General features: G+C 39.6%; 4 protein-coding genes and 4 non-coding genes across 9 annotated transcripts; 2 read left to right on the forward strand and 6 right to left on the reverse strand.

Moving 5' to 3' along the window:
* Positions 1-2,202: 2,202 nt before the first annotated feature.
* Y59C2A.3 (Trichohyalin) lies at positions 2,203-6,644 on the reverse strand. Its single transcript, NM_061813.7, has 6 exons — positions 6,565-6,644; positions 5,605-6,063; positions 4,518-4,913; positions 3,987-4,355; positions 3,214-3,657; positions 2,203-2,857 (listed from the first exon to the last, which is right to left on the reverse strand). The coding sequence occupies exons 1-6, from the start codon at positions 6,631-6,633 to the stop codon at positions 2,246-2,248; spliced, it is 2,349 nt and encodes a 782-aa protein (NP_494214.2). The 5' UTR covers positions 6,634-6,644; the 3' UTR covers positions 2,203-2,245.
* A 474-nt stretch (positions 6,645-7,118) lies between these two features.
* Positions 7,119-10,290, reverse strand: cbs-2 (Putative cystathionine beta-synthase cbs-2). The gene is made up of 7 exons (NM_061814.4): positions 10,146-10,290; positions 10,032-10,099; positions 8,634-9,436; positions 8,483-8,589; positions 7,838-8,289; positions 7,402-7,793; positions 7,119-7,235 (listed from the first exon to the last, which is right to left on the reverse strand). The coding sequence occupies exons 1-7, from the start codon at positions 10,261-10,263 to the stop codon at positions 7,187-7,189; spliced, it is 1,989 nt and encodes a 662-aa protein (NP_494215.2). The 5' UTR covers positions 10,264-10,290; the 3' UTR covers positions 7,119-7,186.
* F54A3.10 lies at positions 7,206-7,355 on the forward strand. Its single transcript, NR_050890.1, has one exon. It is a non-coding gene; the product is annotated as an Unclassified non-coding RNA F54A3.10 (non-coding RNA).
* Positions 10,291-11,081: 791 nt separating the features above from the next.
* Positions 11,082-12,431, reverse strand: F54A3.5 (MICOS complex subunit Mic10). Its single transcript, NM_061815.6, has 2 exons — positions 12,286-12,431; positions 11,082-11,381 (listed from the first exon to the last, which is right to left on the reverse strand). The coding sequence occupies exons 1-2, from the start codon at positions 12,427-12,429 to the stop codon at positions 11,208-11,210; spliced, it is 318 nt and encodes a 105-aa protein (NP_494216.1). The 5' UTR covers positions 12,430-12,431; the 3' UTR covers positions 11,082-11,207.
* Positions 12,432-12,528: 97 nt separating this feature from the next.
* On the reverse strand, positions 12,529-19,193 carry F54A3.6. Of its 2 annotated transcripts, none has more exons than NM_061816.7 (13): positions 19,033-19,193; positions 18,952-18,980; positions 18,767-18,902; positions 18,645-18,699; positions 18,532-18,601; positions 18,416-18,484; positions 18,192-18,260; positions 17,552-17,590; positions 17,398-17,487; positions 17,134-17,265; positions 15,916-16,163; positions 13,661-13,994; positions 12,529-12,747 (listed from the first exon to the last, which is right to left on the reverse strand). In NM_061816.7, the coding sequence occupies exons 1-13, from the start codon at positions 19,052-19,054 to the stop codon at positions 12,628-12,630; spliced, it is 1,413 nt and encodes a 470-aa protein (NP_494217.1). In that variant the 5' UTR covers positions 19,055-19,193; the 3' UTR covers positions 12,529-12,627. The 2 variants fall into 2 exon arrangements, with proteins under 2 accessions (NP_494217.1, NP_001346720.1); NM_001359801.3 differs by having other exon boundaries at positions 12,540-12,747; positions 17,311-17,487; positions 19,033-19,175.
* On the reverse strand, positions 13,194-13,253 carry F54A3.9. The gene has a single exon (NR_050891.1). It is a non-coding gene; the product is annotated as an Unclassified non-coding RNA F54A3.9 (non-coding RNA).
* F54A3.8 lies at positions 14,792-14,845 on the forward strand. The gene has a single exon (NR_050892.1). It is a non-coding gene; the product is annotated as an Unclassified non-coding RNA F54A3.8 (non-coding RNA).
* On the reverse strand, positions 15,848-15,899 carry F54A3.11. The gene has a single exon (NR_101664.1). It is a non-coding gene; the product is annotated as an Unclassified non-coding RNA F54A3.11 (non-coding RNA).
* Positions 19,194-20,197: the final 1,004 nt, after the last annotated feature.

Raw genomic sequence — 20,197 nt, forward strand, 5'->3', positions numbered from 1 at the left:
ATTAAAAAATGTTCAACTAGTAAGTTGTAGAAAAATTTATGATTAACATTTCACCAGTTAACTATTTTTCAATAAAATCAAAGCCAACCGAGATATTACTGTAAAACTGTTTATTAAATTAGTAACGTAGCAAGTGTAAGTGTCACAATATAACTGAAAATTCTCAAAATCCCTGCAGACGGCGTGTTGTTTTTCATCCACGCATTACCATCAACCGAGCAACATTCCGTTTTCACATTTGCAATCTCATTCTTGTCAATAATCGTCTGAACCCCACAAACTGCATAACCCTCCTCGCAAGTGTTAGATTTTGTGAGGTTACTGTCGGAGGATTGGCACTCGATTTGCAGGATGTGAAGCAGTATGACAATGAGTTGAAAAATAGCCATTTTTCTGGAAAAAATGGGGATTTTACTGTAGAAAACTCGAGAAATCCTAGGACAACCAAGAGATCGATGCACCATGTCATCGTTAACTTTGACGTCATATATCTCGCTTGTCAGAAGAGATATCAAAAAAATTTCAACTACGAAGTTGTAGGAAAACATATGAGGAATATTTTGCTAGTTAACAAATTTTTGAAAAAATCAATAGTTCTCGAGATATATGCTATTTAAATTTAAGCTATGAGGTTTTCTGGTGGTCGATGCACAAGTTTGACAGCGCTTACCTCAGTTCATGGTAAAGATATCAAAAAACTTTCAACTACAAATTTGTAGTAAAATTGTTAATAAGTATTTTTGTAGTTGACAATTTTTTAATAAAATTAAAAATGAACGAGATATGAGTTACCAAAGTTCAAAAATCGAAATTTACCTGCTATTGAGAATGGTGTTGACGAGTTTTTGTAGAAATAAAATTTATTTTAATTTTTCTATTTAATTCTGTAGTTTTCGTAGATCTAGGCTAATTCACGAGAACTACAATTGTATTTTTATTTTTCGAATTAATTGTTTGACTCACACTGGAGTGCGATTACAATTGTTTTTGACGTGCAAACGCGCTCTATTGCTAATCGTCGGTCGCGAAGAGTTAGAAAAAACGAATTTTTTGAGATTCATAATGTTAATTTTTGAAATTCTCTCAAAATTTCAATCAAACCAACAAAAAACTAGATGCAAAATGCTTTCTTTTAAAGAGTTTTGAATTCGAGCCGCGACGCGACCGCAACGCAGGCCAAAATTGGTGAAAATTCAGTTTTAATCCGAAACTAGTCAATATGGGTGTCAAATTTCAGCAAATTTTGTGGAGACTTTGAATTTTTCAGTTAAATTTTTAATTCTCATATGGTGGAGCCAAAAGTACGCAAACACCGACTACAGTACCCCCAGAAACACCAAATTTTACGCGATTTTTGAATTTTGAGCTGAAAATTAAGAAATAGATCAAGAAAATGGCGCGGAATTTGAATTTGATTAAAGAAAAATCAGAGAAGTTATATTGCGATCTTGAAAATGAACAATTTCTCAAATATTCATTTAAAACAGCAAAAATTCACAAAAATTTATTCAAAATTCGAACTCCTCGCAAAATTTCAGTCGGAAAATCAAAAACTAGAGCTTTCTAGCTCAATTTTGAAATTTCGCGGGTCACGGTAGCGCCGAAAGTACGCAAACACCGACTACAGTACCCCAAAACACCAGATTTGACGCAATTTTTGAATTTTGAGCTGAAAACTGAGGATTCGACTAAGAAAATGGCGCGGCATTCGAATTTGATATTGAAAGTTTGCAGAAATTATTCTGCGATTTGGAAAAATGAATAATTTTTCAAACATTTATTCAAAATAGCAAAAAATTTCAGAATTTTATTTAAAATTCGAACTCCTCACAAAATTCCAGTCGAAAACCCAAAAACTAGAAGTTTCTAGCTCAATTTTGAAATTTCGCGGGTTACGGTAGCGCCAAAAGTACGCAAACACCGACTACAGTACCCCAAAACACCAGATTTGACGCAATTTTTGAATTTTGGGCTGAAAACTGAGGATTAGACTAAGAAAATGGCGCTGAATTCGAATTTGATAATGAAAATTTGCAGAAATTCTGTGCAAGACAATTTTTCAGGCCGAGTTGTTAAATTGCCGGCAGAGCTTTTCGCCTCCAAAATTCATTTTCCCCGGGTGCCAGCAGATCAACTTTCTAACTCAAAACTTAACTGAAAATTACCTGAAAATGTATCATTTTTCAAAAATTACGGGGTAGATCAATATAATTTATTAATGATTCAAAAACATAAAACAAGATATTTAGCTCCGCCTCGCTTCCGCCTTCCGCCTATTCAACGCCTTCCGCTCCTCAGGCGTCAGCTTCTGATACCGAAGCCGTGCCGCCTCGGCCTTCCGTGCATTCTGTATAGCAATCTGTTGAGCTTTAGCCAATCTCACCGCAGCATCATTCGCCGTGAGAAGCTTCTCATCTTCTTCCCGCCGCTTCCGAAGTGTCTCCGCTCGTTTCTGATTGTGAGCCAATCTTTCCTCATCCGACATTTGATGGTACCTAACCCTCGCCGCCTCCGCCTTCTTCGCGTTCGCATCCTTCATCTGCTCCCGCACATCTTCCAGGTTAATCTCCCGGGACTTCGGATCAAATCCATACTTTTTATAGCGACGACGCTGATTGTGAAGGCGCTTCTCCTCTTCCGACATCTTATGATACCGATCCCTCGCCGCAGCCGCCCGTCTCTCCTTAACTGTCACGATTCTTCTATCATCCTGGCCATGCTGGGCATCCGAGGGGAAGATGGTGTTGAGAAGATCTTCAGGACTCGCAGAAGCGGCGTCGACTTCCTCTTCCTCTGGAGCATACTCGTCGTCGTAGTCGAACTCTTCCTCTTGTGGGGTGTCTTCGAACATTGGTGTCTGAAATTAATGGCAATTTTTAAGATTTTGGGAAAAATTTCCGCATTTTTTGTAGATCAAACTGTATTGAGACACGTGGGGTGTCAGATTGTCTCTCTTCGATTTGATCTCCGAAAAATGCGGGAGGCAAAAAATTCCCGCATTTTTGTAGATCAAATCGGAAGAGTTTACCGAGCTAGGCCATTTTGGCTCGGCCATATCTGGTGTAGATTTACGGCGCGTTGCGTGTCGCGTCGCGGCTCGATTTTAGTTGTAAAACTAAGTGCATTTGTCCGTGTCGAGAAGACCACTGTCCGGCGGGCGATTGTCAATGGAGCGTGCATTCTGAATAGCTTCAGCGTTTCGCAAAAACTCACCGAAGCATGCTCATCAACCCCAAGAAGCTTGTCGTATTCCTCCCGCTGCTGCTTTCGTGACTCATATTTCCGTCGATTGTGAGCAGTCTTCTCCTCATCCGACATTTGATGGTACCTGATCTTCGCCGCCTCCGCCTTCTTCGCATTTGCCTCCTTCATCTTCTCAGATCCATAATTCCTGCTGCTTCGACAACGCTCATTACGCGCATTTCGCTCCTCTTCCGACATTCTCTGATACCTGGCTCTATCCGCAGCCGCCCGTTTCTCCTTCGCTGTCATACTACTTCTATCATCCTGGCCAGTCAGGTTGATCGGCAGCTCTGACGGGAAGACGGTGTTGTCGAAAAGATCTTCAGAACTTGCGCCGGCTTCTCCTCGCTCGGGAGCAAAGGTGTAGCTGAACTCTTGGGTTGAAATATCGGGTTTGGATTCGAACATGAACATCTGAAATTATTTTGTCTTGAAAATCTAGAAAATCTAGAAGATCTAGAAGATCAGAAGAAGATCCTTTCGACTAGGGCTCCCAGCAGAGCGAGGCGCGAAATGCGCACCGCTGTGTGTGTGTGTGTGTGTGTGTGAAATGAAGTGCGAGAGGTAGTTATTTGAAGCGGCCGACACGTTCGGGGTTCCGCAGCTTGGTGTGTGTTCGGAAGCGGCCGACACGTTCGGAGGTCCGCGCCTCACTATGAATGCGGCGTGGGTGACGCCGTGAGGCCCTACTTTCGACACCTTGGCCTTCCGCGCTGTACAGCTTCAGCTTTTGCCAGTCTTACCGAAGAATCATTAGCCATAAAAAACCCTTCATCCCGCCGCTTTTGTGTCTCATATTTCCGTCGATTGTAGGCAACCTTCTCCTCATCTGACATTTGATGGTATCTGATCCTCGCCGCCTCCGCCCTCTTCGCTTTCGCCTCCTTCACCTTCTCCCGTGCAGCTTCAAGATTCTCACTTAGAGCCTTTCGCTCCTCTTCCAACATCCTTTGACACCTAGCTTTATCCGCAGCCGCTGTCATATTACTTCCATCACCATTCTGGTAGAGCTGTCCATCTTTAAAACTTATAGAAGCGTCGGCTTCTCCTTTCTCGGGAGCATAGCTAAACACTTGCGTAGCAACATCGGGATTGGATTCGAACATGGACATCTGAAATTATTTTTTTTATTTAAGATCTAGAAAATCTAAAAGATCTAGAAAATCTAGAAGACTTAGAAGATCTAGAAGATCTAGAAGATCACAAGAAAATCAATGTCGCCTAGCTTGCACCTTCGGCGCATTCTGTATAGCTGTAGCTTTTGCCAGTCTTACCGAAGCATCATTATCCATGAGAAGCTTCTCCTCTGTCTCCCGCCGCTTTCGAAATTTGTCATACTTCCGTCGATTGTAGGCAATCTTCTCCTCATCCGACATTTGATGGTACCTGATTCTCGCCGCCTCCGCCTTCTTCGCATTCTTCTCCCGTACAGCTTCCAGATTAACATCTACGGAATGCTTCTCTCTCCGACGCTGATTTAGAGCACTCCGATCCTCTTCCGACATTCTCAGATACCTGGCTCTATCCGCAGCCGCGCGCTTCTCCTTTGCTGTCATATTACTTCCATCACCATTTTGGTCAGAACTTATAGAAGCATCGGCTTCTCTTTGCTCGGGAGCATAGCTGAACTCTTGCGTCGCAACATCTGGTTTGGACTCTAACATTGGCATCTGAAATTATTTTGTCTTGTTGCTCAAAACTAGGGATCCCATGTCAGCGCCGCAAATCATTATAGCGATTCGCGGAACCCAAAAAGTGTCGGACGGAAGCCAAATTTGGTGCAAACTTGGCTCCCGTCCGACTCATTTTGGGTTCCGCGCACGGGGTTCTGGCTCGACCCGCGCGCTCTATTGGACACCGAAAGAGCGGGAAACATTTTTTTGAATTCGCAAGAGGAATTTTCACGCAGCGCGTTGAAAAAGAGTATGCATTTGCGCGTGACGGTGTTTGCAGAAAATCTCTCGGGCGGCGTACGCTGCGCCGACATTGGTGCCCTACTCAAAACTTCTAAAGGATTAAAGGATTAAAGGACGATCCGTTCTTCAAGTGCTATGCACTGCGGATCTGGGATTCAGGTACACTGCCTGGTGGTGATCCCTCTGGGCTTTTTAATTTAAGCCACGTCCTAGCCGGGGACTGTGGCCGATAATCCAGTCGTGGATTGCTCCACTTCCCAATAGAGGCTGGGTGAACCTAGGGGGTGAGGCCGGACTTGAACTCGTGACCTCCAGACTGCTAGCGGCCACCACTTCCGACTGAGCTATCTGCCCCCTTCTAGAGGATCAATTTCGCCTAGCTTGCACCTTCTCACACCTCAACCTTCCGCGCATTCTGTATAGCTTCAGCTTTCGCCAGTCTTACCAAAGATTCAATATCAATGAGAGGCCGCTCCTCTGTCTTCCGCTGCTTTCGTGACTCATATTTCCGTCGATTGTAGGCAAACTTCTCCTCTTCCGACATTTGATGATACCTGGCTCTCGCCGCCTCCGCCTTCTTCGCATTTGCCTCCTTCATCTGCTCGGAATCACATTTACTGTGGCGACGACGCTTTCTTTGCTCATTGAGAGCAGTTCGCTGCTCTTCCGACATTCTCTGCCACTTAGCTCTATCCGCAGCCGCTCGTCTCTCCTTTGCTGTCATAGTACTTTTATCATCCTGACCAGTCAGGTTGATCGGCAGCTCTGACGGGAAGACGTTACTGAACAGGTTTTCAGGATTCGCATCGGCTTCTCCTTCGCCGGGAGCATACACGTAGTCGAATTCTACCAAGTGGTCTTGTGTAACAACTTCGTAATTGGTGTCAAAGAGGATGGATGGCTTCTGAAATTGTGTTTGGTGTCAAAGGGTCCCATCTCGGTTTGATCTACGTTGATCTACAAAAAATGCGGGAACTGATTTCGCATGATTGAGAACGTGGTGCTGACGTCACATTTTTTGAGCAAAAGTTCCCGCATTTTTTGTAGATCAAACCGTAATGGGACAGCGTGACACCAAGTGTGTTCGTACTAGCTTTTTCAGAACTTTTTCCTCAAAAAAACCCTATTTTTTCGGTTTTCCAAAGATTTTCGCAATTTCTTCAAAATTTTATCAGTGAATCTTGGGGTTTAATGAATTTTTAGTGAAATTTTAGGCCGAAATTCGATAAAAATCAGCAAAAAAACCTCTGTGGAATCATTTTTTTTAACGGTTTTTTTTCCTATAACAAGCTCAGAATATTTCCTATTTTGACGTTTTCTTTTAAATTTTCTCCTAAAAATTATGATTTTGAGCATTTTTCACAGGAAAATCTCGATATTAATTCATTTCTCACAAAAAACTCACTTGTTCCGCTTGTGGAACCATCATACCCTCTTCCGCCATCATTTTGTCATTAAACACGAGAGAAGTCATAATTTCGAGCTCTAAAATATAAAAAAATTGATTTAAAACACCAAATTCTGCTCTAGAATACTAAAAAATTCGAGGAAACAAGAGGAAAATCAATAGAAAATGCGAGAGCGGAGAGAGCGAGAGGCGGCGAGAGTAAGTGTGCAGGGTGTCTCATTGTCCGGGCCCCCTTCGCGTGCCGGGGTGGCAGGGGGATTTGAGTGTGGTGCGGTGGAGCGCGATTGAGCTGGACGGCGAATATGGCTTCTGTTATTTGAATTATGGCTTCTGTTGTCTATTTTGCAGGGAATATGACGAAAAATCCATATTTTCACTAATTTTACAGGGCGAATTGCTGGAAAAATGCATTTTCGGTCATTTTTAATGCAAAAACCACTAAAATTCATCGATTTTAATGAAAAATCGGTTATATCTCAAAAAACTCGGGAAAAAAGCCCAATTATCTGGAAAAATATCAATGGAGCGCGATTGCACTCGGTTAAAAAGAGAAAAATCTTCATTCATGTCAAAAATTCAGTTCATAATTCCAATTTCAAGTATTTTTTTAGGTCACAATTTACAAGAAGCCGCGGGCTTTCATCCAGTCGTCGTCGAGGAATTTGGTGCTGAAAAATTATGTTTAAGCTTGGCTTTCGGGGCTACAGAGTAGTATTTTGACCTCTAAAAACGACAAAAACTATAGGTTTCCCGCAATTTTCAGAGATCAAACAGCAAATAGACCTCAAAGCAAGCTGGGCCTAATTTTGTAGGCCCCAGGCCCAGACAACTCACAGATAATTCCGAATCCCGTCTGGAAGCAGCACAACGACATTCGCATCCTCCGGCAGATCCAGCTTCCGGCACTGCTCCAACGCGTAATGCACCGCGCATCCCGACGATCCTCCACACAAGATCCCCTCGGTTCTGATGATCTCTCGAGCCATCAGGAATGACTCCTTATCATCAGATTTTAGCCAGGAATCTACTGATTTTTCGTCCAGGGTCCCCGGGATGAAGTCGTAGCCGATCCCTTCAACCTCGTAGAAATCTGGAGCGGGTCCAGTCGTCGGGCCGGTCAGGATTGATCCATTCGGGTCAACGCCGACGACGATCGCGTTGGGACGGCGCTCGTGGATCTTCCGAGAGATTCCGGTGATGGTACCACCGGTTCCTGCGCCAAGGACCTGTAAGAGTAACAGTTGAAGCTTGATCCGAAGTTCCTACTCACCACTAGATCAATCTTCCGATCCCCCATATCCCACAAAATCTCCTCCGCAGTCTCCTCATAGTGTGCCAGTGGATTCCCCGGATTACAGTACTGATCGAGAATCACCGCACCCGGAATCTCATGCTTCAAGCGAAGAGCCACTCCGATGTGAGAGCTCGGGCTGTTGAAGGCCGCCTCGTTGGGAGTCCGGACAATCGTGGATCCTAGCACCGACAGCGTCGTCGACTTCTCCTTGGACATCTTCTCAGGCATCGTGATCAGGCATTTGTAGCCACGGACCGCCGCGACCAGGGATAGGCCGATCCCGGTGTTGCCAGAGGTGGGCTCGATGAGGGTGGTGGCTCCGGGGGTGAGTGCTCCGGGTTTGCCGGTTTTCTCAGCAATTTCGACCATTTTCTTAGCGATTCGATCTTTGGTGGAGCCGCCCGCGTTGAGGAACTCGCATTTGACATCTGAAATTGTCCAAGATGAGGATTTTTGGCAGACCAGGCCAGGCCAGACTAGACTAGACTAGACTAGACTAGACTAGACTAGACTAGACTAGACTAGACTAGACTAGACTAGGCTAGGCTAGACTAGACTAGACTAGACTAGCCTAGACTAGACTAGACTAGACTAGACCGGACAGAGGAATTCCCAACTCACAAACATTGCACCTGACTCCATGAGCCTTCGGAACGTGCTGAAGCTTCACCAGTGGCGTCTTGCCGATCGCATCGAGGACTGAGTCGAGAACCAGTGGTCTTTCCGGCCTGAAAATCAAATTTTCTGCTAAATCTCAGATCCTATAACCTACCTGAACTTGCTGGAACTCTTCCACTCCCCGACCATCTTCGTCGGATCGTAGTCCAGCACCTTCGGGTCGAAGATCTCACGAGGCTTGATAGGCTTCTTGCCGTTCACCTTCATCCAATCAGCATCTAGATAGTCCCTGATTCCATCCATCAGAACCACCACGACCACTGACCCGGCTGGAAGATCCTTGGCGAGTTTGATGGCTTCCAGCACTGCCGCTCCGGAAGATGGTCCAGCCATGATCCCTTCCGTCTCGATGAGGTGTCTGGTGAAGGTGTAGGATTCAGGAGCATCTCGGATTTCCACCTTGTACTTCTGCAGAAGAACTTCTGTTTCTGGAGCTGGAGCTGAAGCTGAAGCTGAAGCTGAAGATCTCACTCCGACCACTGTTGTCTTCTGATCCTTTAAGAAGTAAGCAGCGATCCCTGCTGCCGCTGAAGCTCCACCAGCATCCAGGGGTACCACAACTGCACTGGTCTTCCCAGCCTTCTCAATCTCCGGTGCAGTTCCTTCAAGATTCGCCAGAAACGCGGCTTTCTCGCAGATCCCATCAAGATTGTAGACACCTCGACGCTTGGCCAGTAGATCAGCCTGGAGCCGAGCTTCTCGGAAGTTTGAAACCGGGAGCTCCACGATCTTGGTTCCCAAAGTGCTCAGAATCGTCCTGACCTGGTCGAATGCTCCGGGAGGTGCGTGGGCGGTTAGTCTGACCCCCTTGACGGCTGCCACGGTGGCATAGGAGACTGCAGATGATCCGCCGGCGGTCACGTAGACCTCGTCGCCTCGTTGGATTCCGTTGGACATCTGAAAAAGAAAAAATCAATTAAAAAAATTTGTTTTTGAGATTTTAGATTACTTTCTGGGATTTTTTATTATCAAATTCGAATTCCTCGCCATTTTCTGAGTCTAAAACTCAATTTTCAGCTCAAAACTCGAAAATCGCGTGAAATTCGGTGTTTGCGTACTTTTGGCGCTACCGTACCCCGAGAAATTTCAAAATTGAGCTAGAAACCTCTAGTTTTCGATTTTCCGACTGAAATTTTAAGATAAATTCGAATTTAGCAGCGAAAATTGGTAAAAATTATTTTTAGTCCATTGTGACCAAAAATTTTAACTGACACCTATAATTTTGTGACTATTCCCGGAAATGTGGAAAATTTTAACTAAAAAATTCGAATTTCCCGCAAAATTTGCTAAATTTTAAACCCCATATCGACCAGATTCGGTTAAAAACCAGAAATTCGGCAATTTTTCCGCGCGTTGCGGCCGCGTCGCGGTCGAAGCTGGAAATTCTTCAAAATGAAGCGATTTTCAGCTAGTTTCTGCAGTCCCAGACTGAAATTTTGCAAGGAATTCGAATTTTGAATTGACATTTCCCAATTGTTCTCCGTTTTCTCACCTCAAATGCTCGGTGAGCCGCACGATCTTCCAGCGACCCGGAGATGTTGAGATATTCGAGTTTGACATCTGAAAATTGGAAATTTTCAGATTTTTCTGAAACATAGAAACTCACAAATATCACTTTTCAGCTGAAACTCGGCCTTCAGCTTCTTCAACGGCACCAGTTGAGTTGCTCGGTGGCTCCCGGCGTCCAGAATTGTCTTGAATGCTTTAATGGTAGGCAGGCACATCCTCCAGTCGGGCAAAAAGTTGAAACTGATTATTGATTGATTTCCAAACTGATCAAATTCACGAGATAAGGATGTGGAAAACAATAACACGGGAGGTCATACGGAAATTTTCTTCTTTTTTGAAAGATCATTTACACGTCATCAATTTAAAATTAAATTAAATTTTCATTGATTTCTTTTATTTAAATTACACGTGATATGGATATTTTCACAATTTTCAGCCGAATTTTTATAATTTTCATGGATTTCAGGCGTATTTTAAAGATTTGCAGGGGTTTAGAAATATAGGGGTACTGTAGAAGTACTGGTAGTCGGTGTTTGCGTACTTTTGGCGCTACCGTAATCCGGGAAAATTCAAAATTGAACTAGAAACCTCTAGTTTTCGGGTTTTGGCCTGAAATTTTGTGGGGAACTCGAATTTGAGCTCGAAAATTGGAAATAATCATATTTTAACAGGGTTTTGCAAAGAAATCGGTTTTTAGCAGTTTTAAACAGAATTTTCTTAAATTTTTGATGTAAAAATGAAAAATCTGTCTTTTCCATCCATTTCCCGATTTTTTTTCTTATAGAAAACTGCAATTTTCAAATTTTCGGTTAACCCGTCAAAATTCAAAATTTTTGTTCCGTTTTCTGAAAATTTGCTCATTTTTTGAGAGCTCCGAATAATTTCTGTGCATTTTTAATGCGAAATTCGAATTCCTCGCTATTTTCTTAGTCAAATCCTAAATTTTCAGCTCAAAATTTTGCGGGGATTTCGAATTTGAATCTGAAAATCTGAAAATGTTCCGTTTTCCATGTGAAAATCCGAAAAAATCGATATTTTTTCATAAGTTTATTCACACATTTTCCTATTTTTCGACACAAGAGAGAACAAAAAAAAGCGGGGTGGCGGGCGGAAATTCAAAAAAATCTCAAAAAAATCGAAAATTTATCTCTTCTTTTCTCTATTGCTTGTGTTGTTCGGTGATAATATTGTATGCCGGTTTTCCTTGCGAATCCTGTCCAGCTGGAACACGTTTTCCGTGCAAAACGTACGGCGAAGCGAAATCGTGACGGCAATTCGACCATCCGGTGCCCAAACCGACGCCTGATCCAAACCAAATTGGCCACGAGCGGCTCTGCAAAAAAATGAGCTTTTTTTTTTCGGGGGAAAATCGAGAAAATTCGGCTGAAAATTAACATTTTTCGAAGAAATTTTTTTTTTTTGAAAAATCAATTTTTATAGATTTTCTACGTTTTTTTTTAGAAAAAAAAAGGAAATTTGACGGAAAAATGTGGAAATCGCGAAAAATCACCGGAAAATTGTGAAAAATCGACTGAAATTCGATATTTTTATCGATTTTTCAACAATTTTCCATTGAAAAATCGATAAATCATTGATTTTTTGCTATTTTTCAATGAAAAATCGATAATTTATTGATTTTTCGTTTAAAATAGCGAAAAATCAATGATTTATCAATTTTTTTGTTGAAAAATCAATAAAGTATCGATTTTTTCAAAAAGTATCACAAAAAGGACATTTTAATTGCGATTTTTTGAAAATTGCCACTGAAAAATCAATAATAAAACTATTTTTATCGGAAAAAGAGTGAAAAATCAATAAATTATCGATTTTTCATTGAAAACTAGCAAAAAATCGATAAATTATCGATTTTTCAATGGAAAATTGTTGAAAAATCGATAAAAATATCGAATTTCAGTCGATTTTGCGCGAATTTTAAAAATTGTCAATTGAAAAATCGAATGTCCTTTTTGTGATACTTTTTGAAAAATCGATACTTTATTGATTTTTCAACAAAAAAATTGATAAATCATTGATTTTTCGCTATTTTAAACGAAAAATCAATAAATTATCGATTTTTCATTGAAAAATAGCAAAAAATCAATGATTTATCGATTTTTCAATGGAAAATTGTTGAAGAAACGATAAAAATATCGAATTTCAGTCGATTTTTCACAATTTTCCGGTGATTTTTCGCGATTTCCACATTTTTCCGTCAAATTTCCATCATCAGCCAGCACCTTAAAAAACGCAACACTGGCGACAATTCCAATAGCGACACCGCCAGTCACTTTAAGCAGAGAATCGGCGAAACATCTGTCGATTTTCTGTCCGACTTCATCTTCACTACGAGAAGCTGCTGGAGCTGAAGCACCTGGAGCCATCTCTGAAAATATCGATTTTTTGGGGGAAAATTTGGGCCAAAAAAACCGGCAAAAAAGGTATAAAAAGCGCCAAAAAACGCTGAAAAAAGTGAAAATTTCAGGGAAAAATGGGGGGTAAAATTAATTTATAATCGCAATAAAAAATAGAGACTTATATAAAAAAAACTAGCAAAAAATCCACATTTTCAGCCATTTTTTTTAGGTTCTTGTTCCATAATTTCGAATAATTTCCCGTAATTTTACAATTGCCTCGTCTTCTTCCGAATCTGAATCATCTTCTGGTGGTGGTGGTGGTGGTGGTGGAGCTGCTGTTTGACCCTGAAAATTCAAAAAATTCAAATTTTCATTGCGAAATTCGAATTCACGGCCATTTTCTTAGTCTAAAACTCAATTTTCAGATCGAAATTCGAAAATCGCGTGAAATCGGGTGTTTCTGGGGGTACTGTAGGTCGCGGTGTTTGCGTACTTTTGGCGCTACAGTAACCCGGGAAATTTAAAAATTGAGCTAGAGAGCTCTAGTTTTCGGGTTTCAAGCGGAAATTTCATGGGGAATTCGATTTTGAATAAAAAAAATCATGGAAAATCCAATTTTTGAGTGCGTAGCGGTCGCGTCGCGGCTCAAAATTGAATTCTCGGTGTTAGGAGTTTTTCTTCGAATTTTCACTGCGAAATTCGAATTCCTCGGCATTTTCTTAGTCCAAAACTAAATTTTCAGCTCAAAATTCGAAAATCGCGTAAAATTCAGTGTTTCGGGGGTACTGTAGGTCGGTGTTTGCGTACTTTTGGCGCTACAGTAACCCGGGAAATTTCAAAATTGAGCTAGAGAGCTCTGGTTTTCGGGTTTCAAGCGGCGGAAATTTCGCGAGGAATTCGAATTTGAGATGGAAATTTCAAAATTTTGAGCATTTTGTAGGATTTCTCGAATTTTTTGCCAATTTTCGATATTTCAAAATAATGTTCGCTGATTTTCATTATCAAAATTATCAAAACACTTTTTGGCTCAAAATTGGACGAATTTTTAAGTTTCGAAGCCAAAATTTTCAATTTTCAGAGCAATTTAAAGCCAAAAAGCTCAAAATTTCAGAATTTTCAGGCAATTTTTGAGTTGAAAGCTTCCAAAAAGCTTGAATTTCACGGATTTTTAGCTGAAATTACTGAAATTTTTGCAATTTTCAAGCCAAACAGAGAACTTTTTGAGCTTAAAAGCTCTAAATTTCCAGCTTTTCCGTACCATTCGACCCAAAACTGGTCCATTTCGAACAAAATGCTCTGATGCTCGCGGAGCAGCAGCCGCCAATGGTGGGCTCGGTGGTGATACAGGAGGATAGACGACTCTGTCCAGTTGAACAATTCCCGGTGGTGGTAGATCAACTTTTGGCGGCGGCGGATACGACGGGTTACTGTAGTTACTACTGTAGGTGGTGGATGACGTGGTGGATGGTTGTGCTCCAAGTGGGACACCAAATGGGCTCACAGCAGGGGGTACTGTAGATGAAGAAGAAGCTGGTGCTGGAGGTGGTGCTTGGAAGAAATAACCGGCTGATGGTGGTGGTGGATTGGGTTTTCTGGAAAAAAATTGTGAATTTTCGGAGAAAATAGGCGAAATTTGTATTTTTTGACGGGGAAAAGCTGAAAAAAATTTAGTTTTTAGTGAAAAATTCCGCTTTTTTGGTGAAAATCGAGGAAAATTCGGGGTTTTTAGGCGATTTTTCAACGAATTTAGTGTGATTTTTTTGCCAGAAAATTGATAGTTTCCGATGAAAATAGAGGGAAAATCGGAATTTTTTGGGTAATTTTTAATGGAGTAATTAAAAATTGAAGTTTTTCAGCGAAAATATGCAATTTTTCCGCATTTTTTAGTGAAAAAATTCAAAAATTTCAAAAAATTGCCAGTTTTACAGTTAAAAATCTGATATCTGATATTTCATGTAGCAAATTGAATTTTCAGGCTATTTTCGGCCATTTTCAGTGAAATTTTGAAAGTTTTACAAATTTTCCAGTGATTTTTTCGGTTTTTTGACCATTTTCTACCGTTTTTGCCGAATTTTTTGACATTTTCAATCATTTTTCATCGCTTTTTTCAGTTTTTCCGGCAATTTTCAGTGAATTTTTGACATTTTCTTCCGATTTTTTGGCTTTTTTAGTCAACTTTCTACCATTTTTTCCGAATTTTCGGCCATTTTTAGTCAAATTTCTACCGTTTTTGCCGGATTTTTTACCATTTTCAGTTAATTGAGAGGTTTTAGAGGGAAAAAAATAGGATTTTTAGTGAAAAATATGAGATTTTAAGTTGAAAAAGTGGAAAAATATAGTTTTTTTTGAATTTTTTCTCAAAAAAATTGAGGATTTCCGGTGAAAATAATGGAAAATTCGGGATTTTCAGCGATTTTTGGTGGAAAAACTTGGAAAAAATAGAGTTTTTCGTATTTTTGAGACGGAAAATTTGGAAATTTCGAGGATTTTTCCGTGATTTCCAACGGAAACAGCTGGAAAAATCGATTTTTTTTTGGATTTTCAGCAAGTTTCACGAGGAAATTCGGGGTTTTTTGGAGATTTTTTATGCGAAAAGCTGAAAAAATCAAGTTTTTCGGATTTTTCTACCATTTTTTGATGGAAAAATTCAATTTTCAGCACATTTTTCCGCGAAATTATCGGAAATTTGCGCGTTTTATAGTGTTTTTTTCCAGGAAAAATTTGGAATTTCCTGTTGAAAAGTAAAATTTTGGCATTTTTATGCCAATTTTCAGCTATTTTTCGGTCATTTTTCGTCGATTTTTGAAGGTTTTCGTCGATTTTTGAGCCATTTCCGGCGATTTCGACGATGAGAAAAGCTGGAAAAATCGATTTTTATTGGAAAAAATGCGGCTATTTTCAGCAATTTTTAGTGAAAAAATCCGCATTTCTGGTGAAAAAAATTGAAAAAATGGGCTATTTAACGAAAAAGTAGGGAATTTTTCGATTTTTCCCTGAAAAAACGGGAGAATTTCGTGGAAAATTCGGGATTTTTTAGCGATTTTTGGTGTAAAAAGCTGAAATTTTGGGGATTTTCCGAATTTTCAGTCACTCTGGCGAGAAATTGAAAGTTTTTCATAAAAATTTTCGGGAAATTGGGGCGAAAAATTGGCAATTTTGTCGATTTTTCGTTCATTTTCAGAAAAAAATCCGCATTTTGGGTGACAATTGCCGATTTTCTGATGGAAAAAAGCTGAAAAAAAAAGGGATTTTTCCGAATTTTTATTCAAAAAATTGACAGTTTCCAGTGAAAATCGTCGAAAAATCGGAAATTTTAGCCAAAAATTGAATTTTCAGTCAATTTTCGTCGATTTTTCCAATTTTTCGGTCATTTTCCGGCCAATTTTTCGAAATTTTGACATTTTTCAGCTCATTTTTCAGCATTTTCGTCGATTTTTAAGCCATTTCCAGTCGATTTTCGTCGATTTTTCCAATTTTCGGTCATTTTCCATCGATTTCCATCCAAAAACTCACCCATAAACCTGTTCTTTCAATGAATCCACTTGTTTTTTGTACATTTCATACCATGAAGCTGGTTTTCTTCTGATAATCGGTTGTCCTGGTGGTTTACCGGGAATTAATGCTTTTTTAATATTATTTTGATAAGAAGATGTGCCAGTTGATGAGCCAGTTGATGATTGAGCTGATGGTGATGAGGATGAAGCTGCTCCCGCTGGTGGCTCGCCGAGCAACGTTTTACGAGTATTTGGTGGGGGAATTGGCTGAAAATTTGGGATTTTTAGAGGATTTTAGGTGATTTTTCGCTAAAAAATTACGGATTTTGAGCGGTTTTTCAGCTAAATTTCAGAAAAATCGGAATTTTTTGTATTTTTCGACGACTTTTTTGTGTTTTTTAGCAATTTTCCGCCGATTTTTTCAATTATCGTGTAAAAAATTGGCTGAAAATTCACGATTTTTGGGGATTTTTTCAGTTTTCAGTGGAGTTTCAGCAATTTTCGATAAATTTGCGTTAATAAAATTACCTAAAAATTTGAGAAATTTACAGCATTTTCCGCCGCTAAATTTCAGTTTTCAGTATTTTTAGTGGTTTTTAGGGGGGTTTTTCGCTGAAATTCACTGAAAAATCACAAAATTTGAGGATTTTTGCCATTTTTTCGCTGAAAATTGGCCAATTCTGAAGGATTTTCAGCTAAATTTCAGATAAAAATTCAAATTTTTGGAGATTTTTCGATTTTTTTTCGCTAAAATTCGCTGAAAACCCACGAAATTTGAGGGTTTTTAGCTGAATTTCAGTGATTTTTCGATAAATTTCTTGTTTTTTAAACATTTTTTGGCTAAAAACTGACTGAATTTCAGACAAAAATTCAAATTTCTCGGATTTTCGCCATTTTTTCGCTGAAAATTGGCCAATTCTAATATTTTGGAGAAATTTCAGTTAAAAATCGGAATTTTGGCAATTTTTAGACAATTTCCAGTCGATTTTGCTGGAAATTCTCGAAAAAATTGACAATTTTCTATTGGATTTTAGGAAAAATGGGCTGAAAATTCGAGAATTTTGAGGATTTTTCGCTAAAATTCAGGAAAAAAATCGAAATTTTGCGGATTTTAGTGATTTTCCTCGATTTTTGATCGTTTTTGAGCACTTTTTCCACAAATTCGATGGTTTTAAGCCGTTTTTCGTGCTTTTTGAGGGATTTTCAGCGATTTTCCACGAATTTCGAGCGATTTTACCTCCTCAACGTCTTCATATTCATCTTCTCCCTCAATTTCTTCGGGTTTTACGTCAATTTTCGGCCGTTTTTCCTTAATTTCGTGCTCTTTTTGCTCTAATTCCTTCATCATTTCCATATGTTTCCGGGCTTTCTGAAAATTAGCGAATTTTCGGGGTTTTGGGCGATTTTCAGTAACTTTTCCGAATTTCGGACGATTTTAGGCTTTTTTTTGGATTTTTAGTCTTTTTTTCCGAATTTTTGGCCAATTTTAGCCATTTTTCACCTCTTCCAGGTCATTTTTCTTCAATTTCGACCAATTTCCGGGTTTTTCGGCACTTTGAATCGATCTTCCCGGGATATATGCAGGAGAACGCTGAAAATATGAATTTTTAGGGGAAAATTAGGGTTTTTCGGGCAATTTTTCGCCTAAAACTCACCTCTCGCGCCGGAAATCTCTGAGGTGGTGGTGGTGAATGCTGGAAAAAAAAATGGGATTTTTTGGGGTAAAATTGCATTTTTTCAGTGAATATTTGCATTTTTAGCGTTGAAAATCCGGTTTTCCTGCTAAAAATGCGAAATTTCAGACTTTTTCGGTGAAAAAGCGGGTTTTCTGGCTTTTTTTACGAGAAAAATCGATTTTTTCAGCCATTTTTCTTCAGAAATTCGCTTAAAATGCTAAATTCTGACTGAAAAACGCGAAATTTCAGGCTTTTCCGGTGAAAAATCGCATTTTCAGCGTTAAAATTTGGGTTTCTGTCTATTTTTACAAGAAAAATTAAAGTTTTTCACGAAAAAATCGATTTTTTTCAGTCAGAAATTCGCTGAAAATGCTGAAAATTTAACTGAAAAACGCGAAATTTCAGACTTTTTCGGTGAAAATCCGGTTTTTCAGCGTTAAAATCCATTTTTCCTGCTGTTTTCTCTCCCGGAGCTCATTTTTTGCCGGGAAAATCGATTTTCGAACCATTTTTCCTTAGAAATCAGCTAAAAATGCGAAATTTTGGCTAAAAAAGTTCATTTTCTTGCGAAAAAATCGATTTTTCAGCGATTTTTCTCCAAAAATTCGCTGAAACTCACTTCACGAGGCGGATTTCTGTCTGAAAATCGATCTTCACGCGGTCCTGAGTGATATCGTGGTGGCGAGCGCTGAAAAAATATTTTTTCAATAAAATATTCAAGAATTAGGGCAAAAATCGCCCAAAAAAACCAGAAAATATCGAGAAAATGGCGGTTTTTCGTGCAAAAACTGCACAAATCCGGTCATTTTTGGCTCATTTTTTCTGTTTTATTCAAAAATTCACCGATCTTCGGACTAAAGCGTCTGGATATCTGCGTAACTCGCGTCCCGGGTTATATTTTGGAGGCGATGGCTGAAAAAATCGGGGTTTTTCAGTGATTTTCCGCGCGAAAACCCTACCGCTCGGCAGTCTGGATCGCGGATTTTGAGTGTATAACCGTCTCGATCCACTAAATTTCCGTTGTTAAGGCTGAAAAATCATTTTTAGCTCGGGGTTTCGGCCAAAAACTCACCGTTTTGCGCCATATCTCACCAAAAACGCGTCGTCGACCGGCATTGGAGCTCGATCTGGAATTTTTTCTGGTTTTTTCCGTTTTTTTTCCTGGTTTTTCCAGAATTTTCAAGCTTAAAATACCTCTTCCAAGCTGAAATTGTGGTGGAATCGGTCGCCAGGCTTCTTCTCGTCGTGGAAATTGGGGATTTTCCCGCCAAGATTCGCTTCGCCGTTCCTCTCGCCAACGCTCGTCCCTTTTCTCCGTGTCGTAGAATCTCTGGAACAAAAAAATGATTATTTTCATTGAATTTCCCGTGAAAACTAACCCTTTCTGGCGGCGGATAGCCATTATATCCTGAAAAATGTGAAATTTCGGGGTTTTAATCGGAAAAAATCGATAATCTCACCATTTCCACCGTGGTTTTGCATGGTTTTTTGAGATCTTAATGTGATTTTTAACACGAATTTCGATAAATTATGCAAAAATCGACAAAAATCAATAGAAATTGCCAATTTTTTCGAGTTTTCGCCGCGAAAGTCAACAGAAAATACCCTTTCGACAGCGCGTAAATATCTCGAAATTAAATCGCACAGCTGAAACGAGTGTTACCGTATTCCGCGGGGTTTTCGGGACCTGTTTTCAGCAATTTCTAGACTTTTAATAAATCTGATTTTTTACAAGCTAACTAATATAATTGTCGTGATAATGATTTTGCAGGAAAACTCCAGAAAAATGCGGCAGAAATGTGTAAAATAAAATTTAACACTGCGGGTCTCGCCACGAAAACATTCAAAAGCACTGGAAGCCTCTTTTTGAAACGGCGCCATTCGGTTTTCGAGAAGAATTGAAAAATTTCTGGCGGATTTTTGTGAATTTCTTCGATTTTTCGTGTTTTTATGGGATTTTAGACGTTTTTTCGGCTTTAAATGACCCAAAAACCCTTAAAATTCGGTGTATTTACCCCTGAAATCGAGAAAAATTCCTAGAAAATTTGAATTTAACGCTAAATTCTTGTTTAAGCGGTTCCTCGCTGAAAATTGGCCAATTTTGATGGTTTTTCAGCTAAATTTCGGATAAAAATCGAAATTTTTTGGATTTTTAACGACTTTTTTGTGTTTTTTAGCAATTTTCCGCCGATTTTTAGGTAATTTTTCGCTGAAATTCACTGAAAACCCACGGAATTTGAGGGTTTTTAGCTGAATTTCAGTGATTTTTCGATAAATTTCTCGGTTTTTTTCGCTTGAAATTTGCCAATTTTGATGGTTTTTCAGCTAAATTTCAGATTTTTAACGGTTTTTTTGTGTTTTTTCAAATTTTTTTGGCTAAAAACTGACTGAATTTCAGACAAAAATCCAAATTTTGTGGATTTTTATACAAATTTCTCGGTTTTTTGAATATTTTTATCTGAAAATTAGCCAATTTTTGGGGCTTTTTCAGCTAAATTTCTGTCAAAAATCGGAAATTTTAGCGACTTTTTGGCAATTTTATGGCGTTTTCTAGCGATTTTTTGATGGAAAAAGCTGAATTTTTGCAATTTTTGCTAGAAAATTTCCAAAAAAATGGCGAAAAAA

This window comes from Caenorhabditis elegans, chromosome II, assembly GCF_000002985.6.
Source record: "Caenorhabditis elegans chromosome II".
Taxonomy (NCBI): domain Eukaryota; kingdom Metazoa; phylum Nematoda; class Chromadorea; order Rhabditida; family Rhabditidae; genus Caenorhabditis; species Caenorhabditis elegans.

Excerpts from the sequence above, each read along its gene's own strand:
- cbs-2 (NM_061814.4), bottom strand. The coding sequence starts at position 10,263 with ATGTGCCTGCCTACCATTAAAGCATTCAAGACAATTCTGGACGCCGGG. Across the intron at positions 7,794-7,837 it reads ATCGGAAGATTGATCTAGTG|GTCCTTGGCGCAGGAACCGG; the intron begins GTGAGTAGGAAC and ends TTACTCTTACAG. Across the intron at positions 7,236-7,401 it reads GACGGGATTCGGAATTATCT|CACCAAATTCCTCGACGACG; the intron begins GTGAGTTGTCTG and ends ATAATTTTTCAG.
- F54A3.6 (NM_061816.7), bottom strand. The coding sequence starts at position 19,054 with ATGCAAAACCACGGTGGAAATG. Across the intron at positions 18,700-18,766 it reads ACAATTTCAGCTTGGAAGAG|ATCGAGCTCCAATGCCGGTC; the intron begins GTATTTTAAGCT and ends AAAAAATTCCAG. Across the intron at positions 17,591-18,191 it reads ACAGAAATCCGCCTCGTGAA|CATTCACCACCACCACCTCA; the intron begins GTGAGTTTCAGC and ends TTTTTTTTCCAG.
- F54A3.5 (NM_061815.6), bottom strand. The coding sequence starts at position 12,429 with ATGGCTCCAGGTGCTTCAGCTCCAGCAGCTTCTCGTAGTGAAGATGAA. Across the intron at positions 11,382-12,285 it reads CCAGTGTTGCGTTTTTTAAG|AGCCGCTCGTGGCCAATTTG; the intron begins GTGCTGGCTGAT and ends ATTTTTTTGCAG.
- Y59C2A.3 (NM_061813.7), bottom strand. The coding sequence starts at position 6,633 with ATGACTTCTCTCGTGTTTAATGACAAAATGATGGCGGAAGAGGGTATG. Across the intron at positions 6,064-6,564 it reads TGGTTCCACAAGCGGAACAA|AAGCCATCCATCCTCTTTGA; the intron begins GTGAGTTTTTTG and ends ACACAATTTCAG. Across the intron at positions 2,858-3,213 it reads GGGTTGATGAGCATGCTTCG|ACACCAATGTTCGAAGACAC; the intron begins GTGAGTTTTTGC and ends CATTAATTTCAG.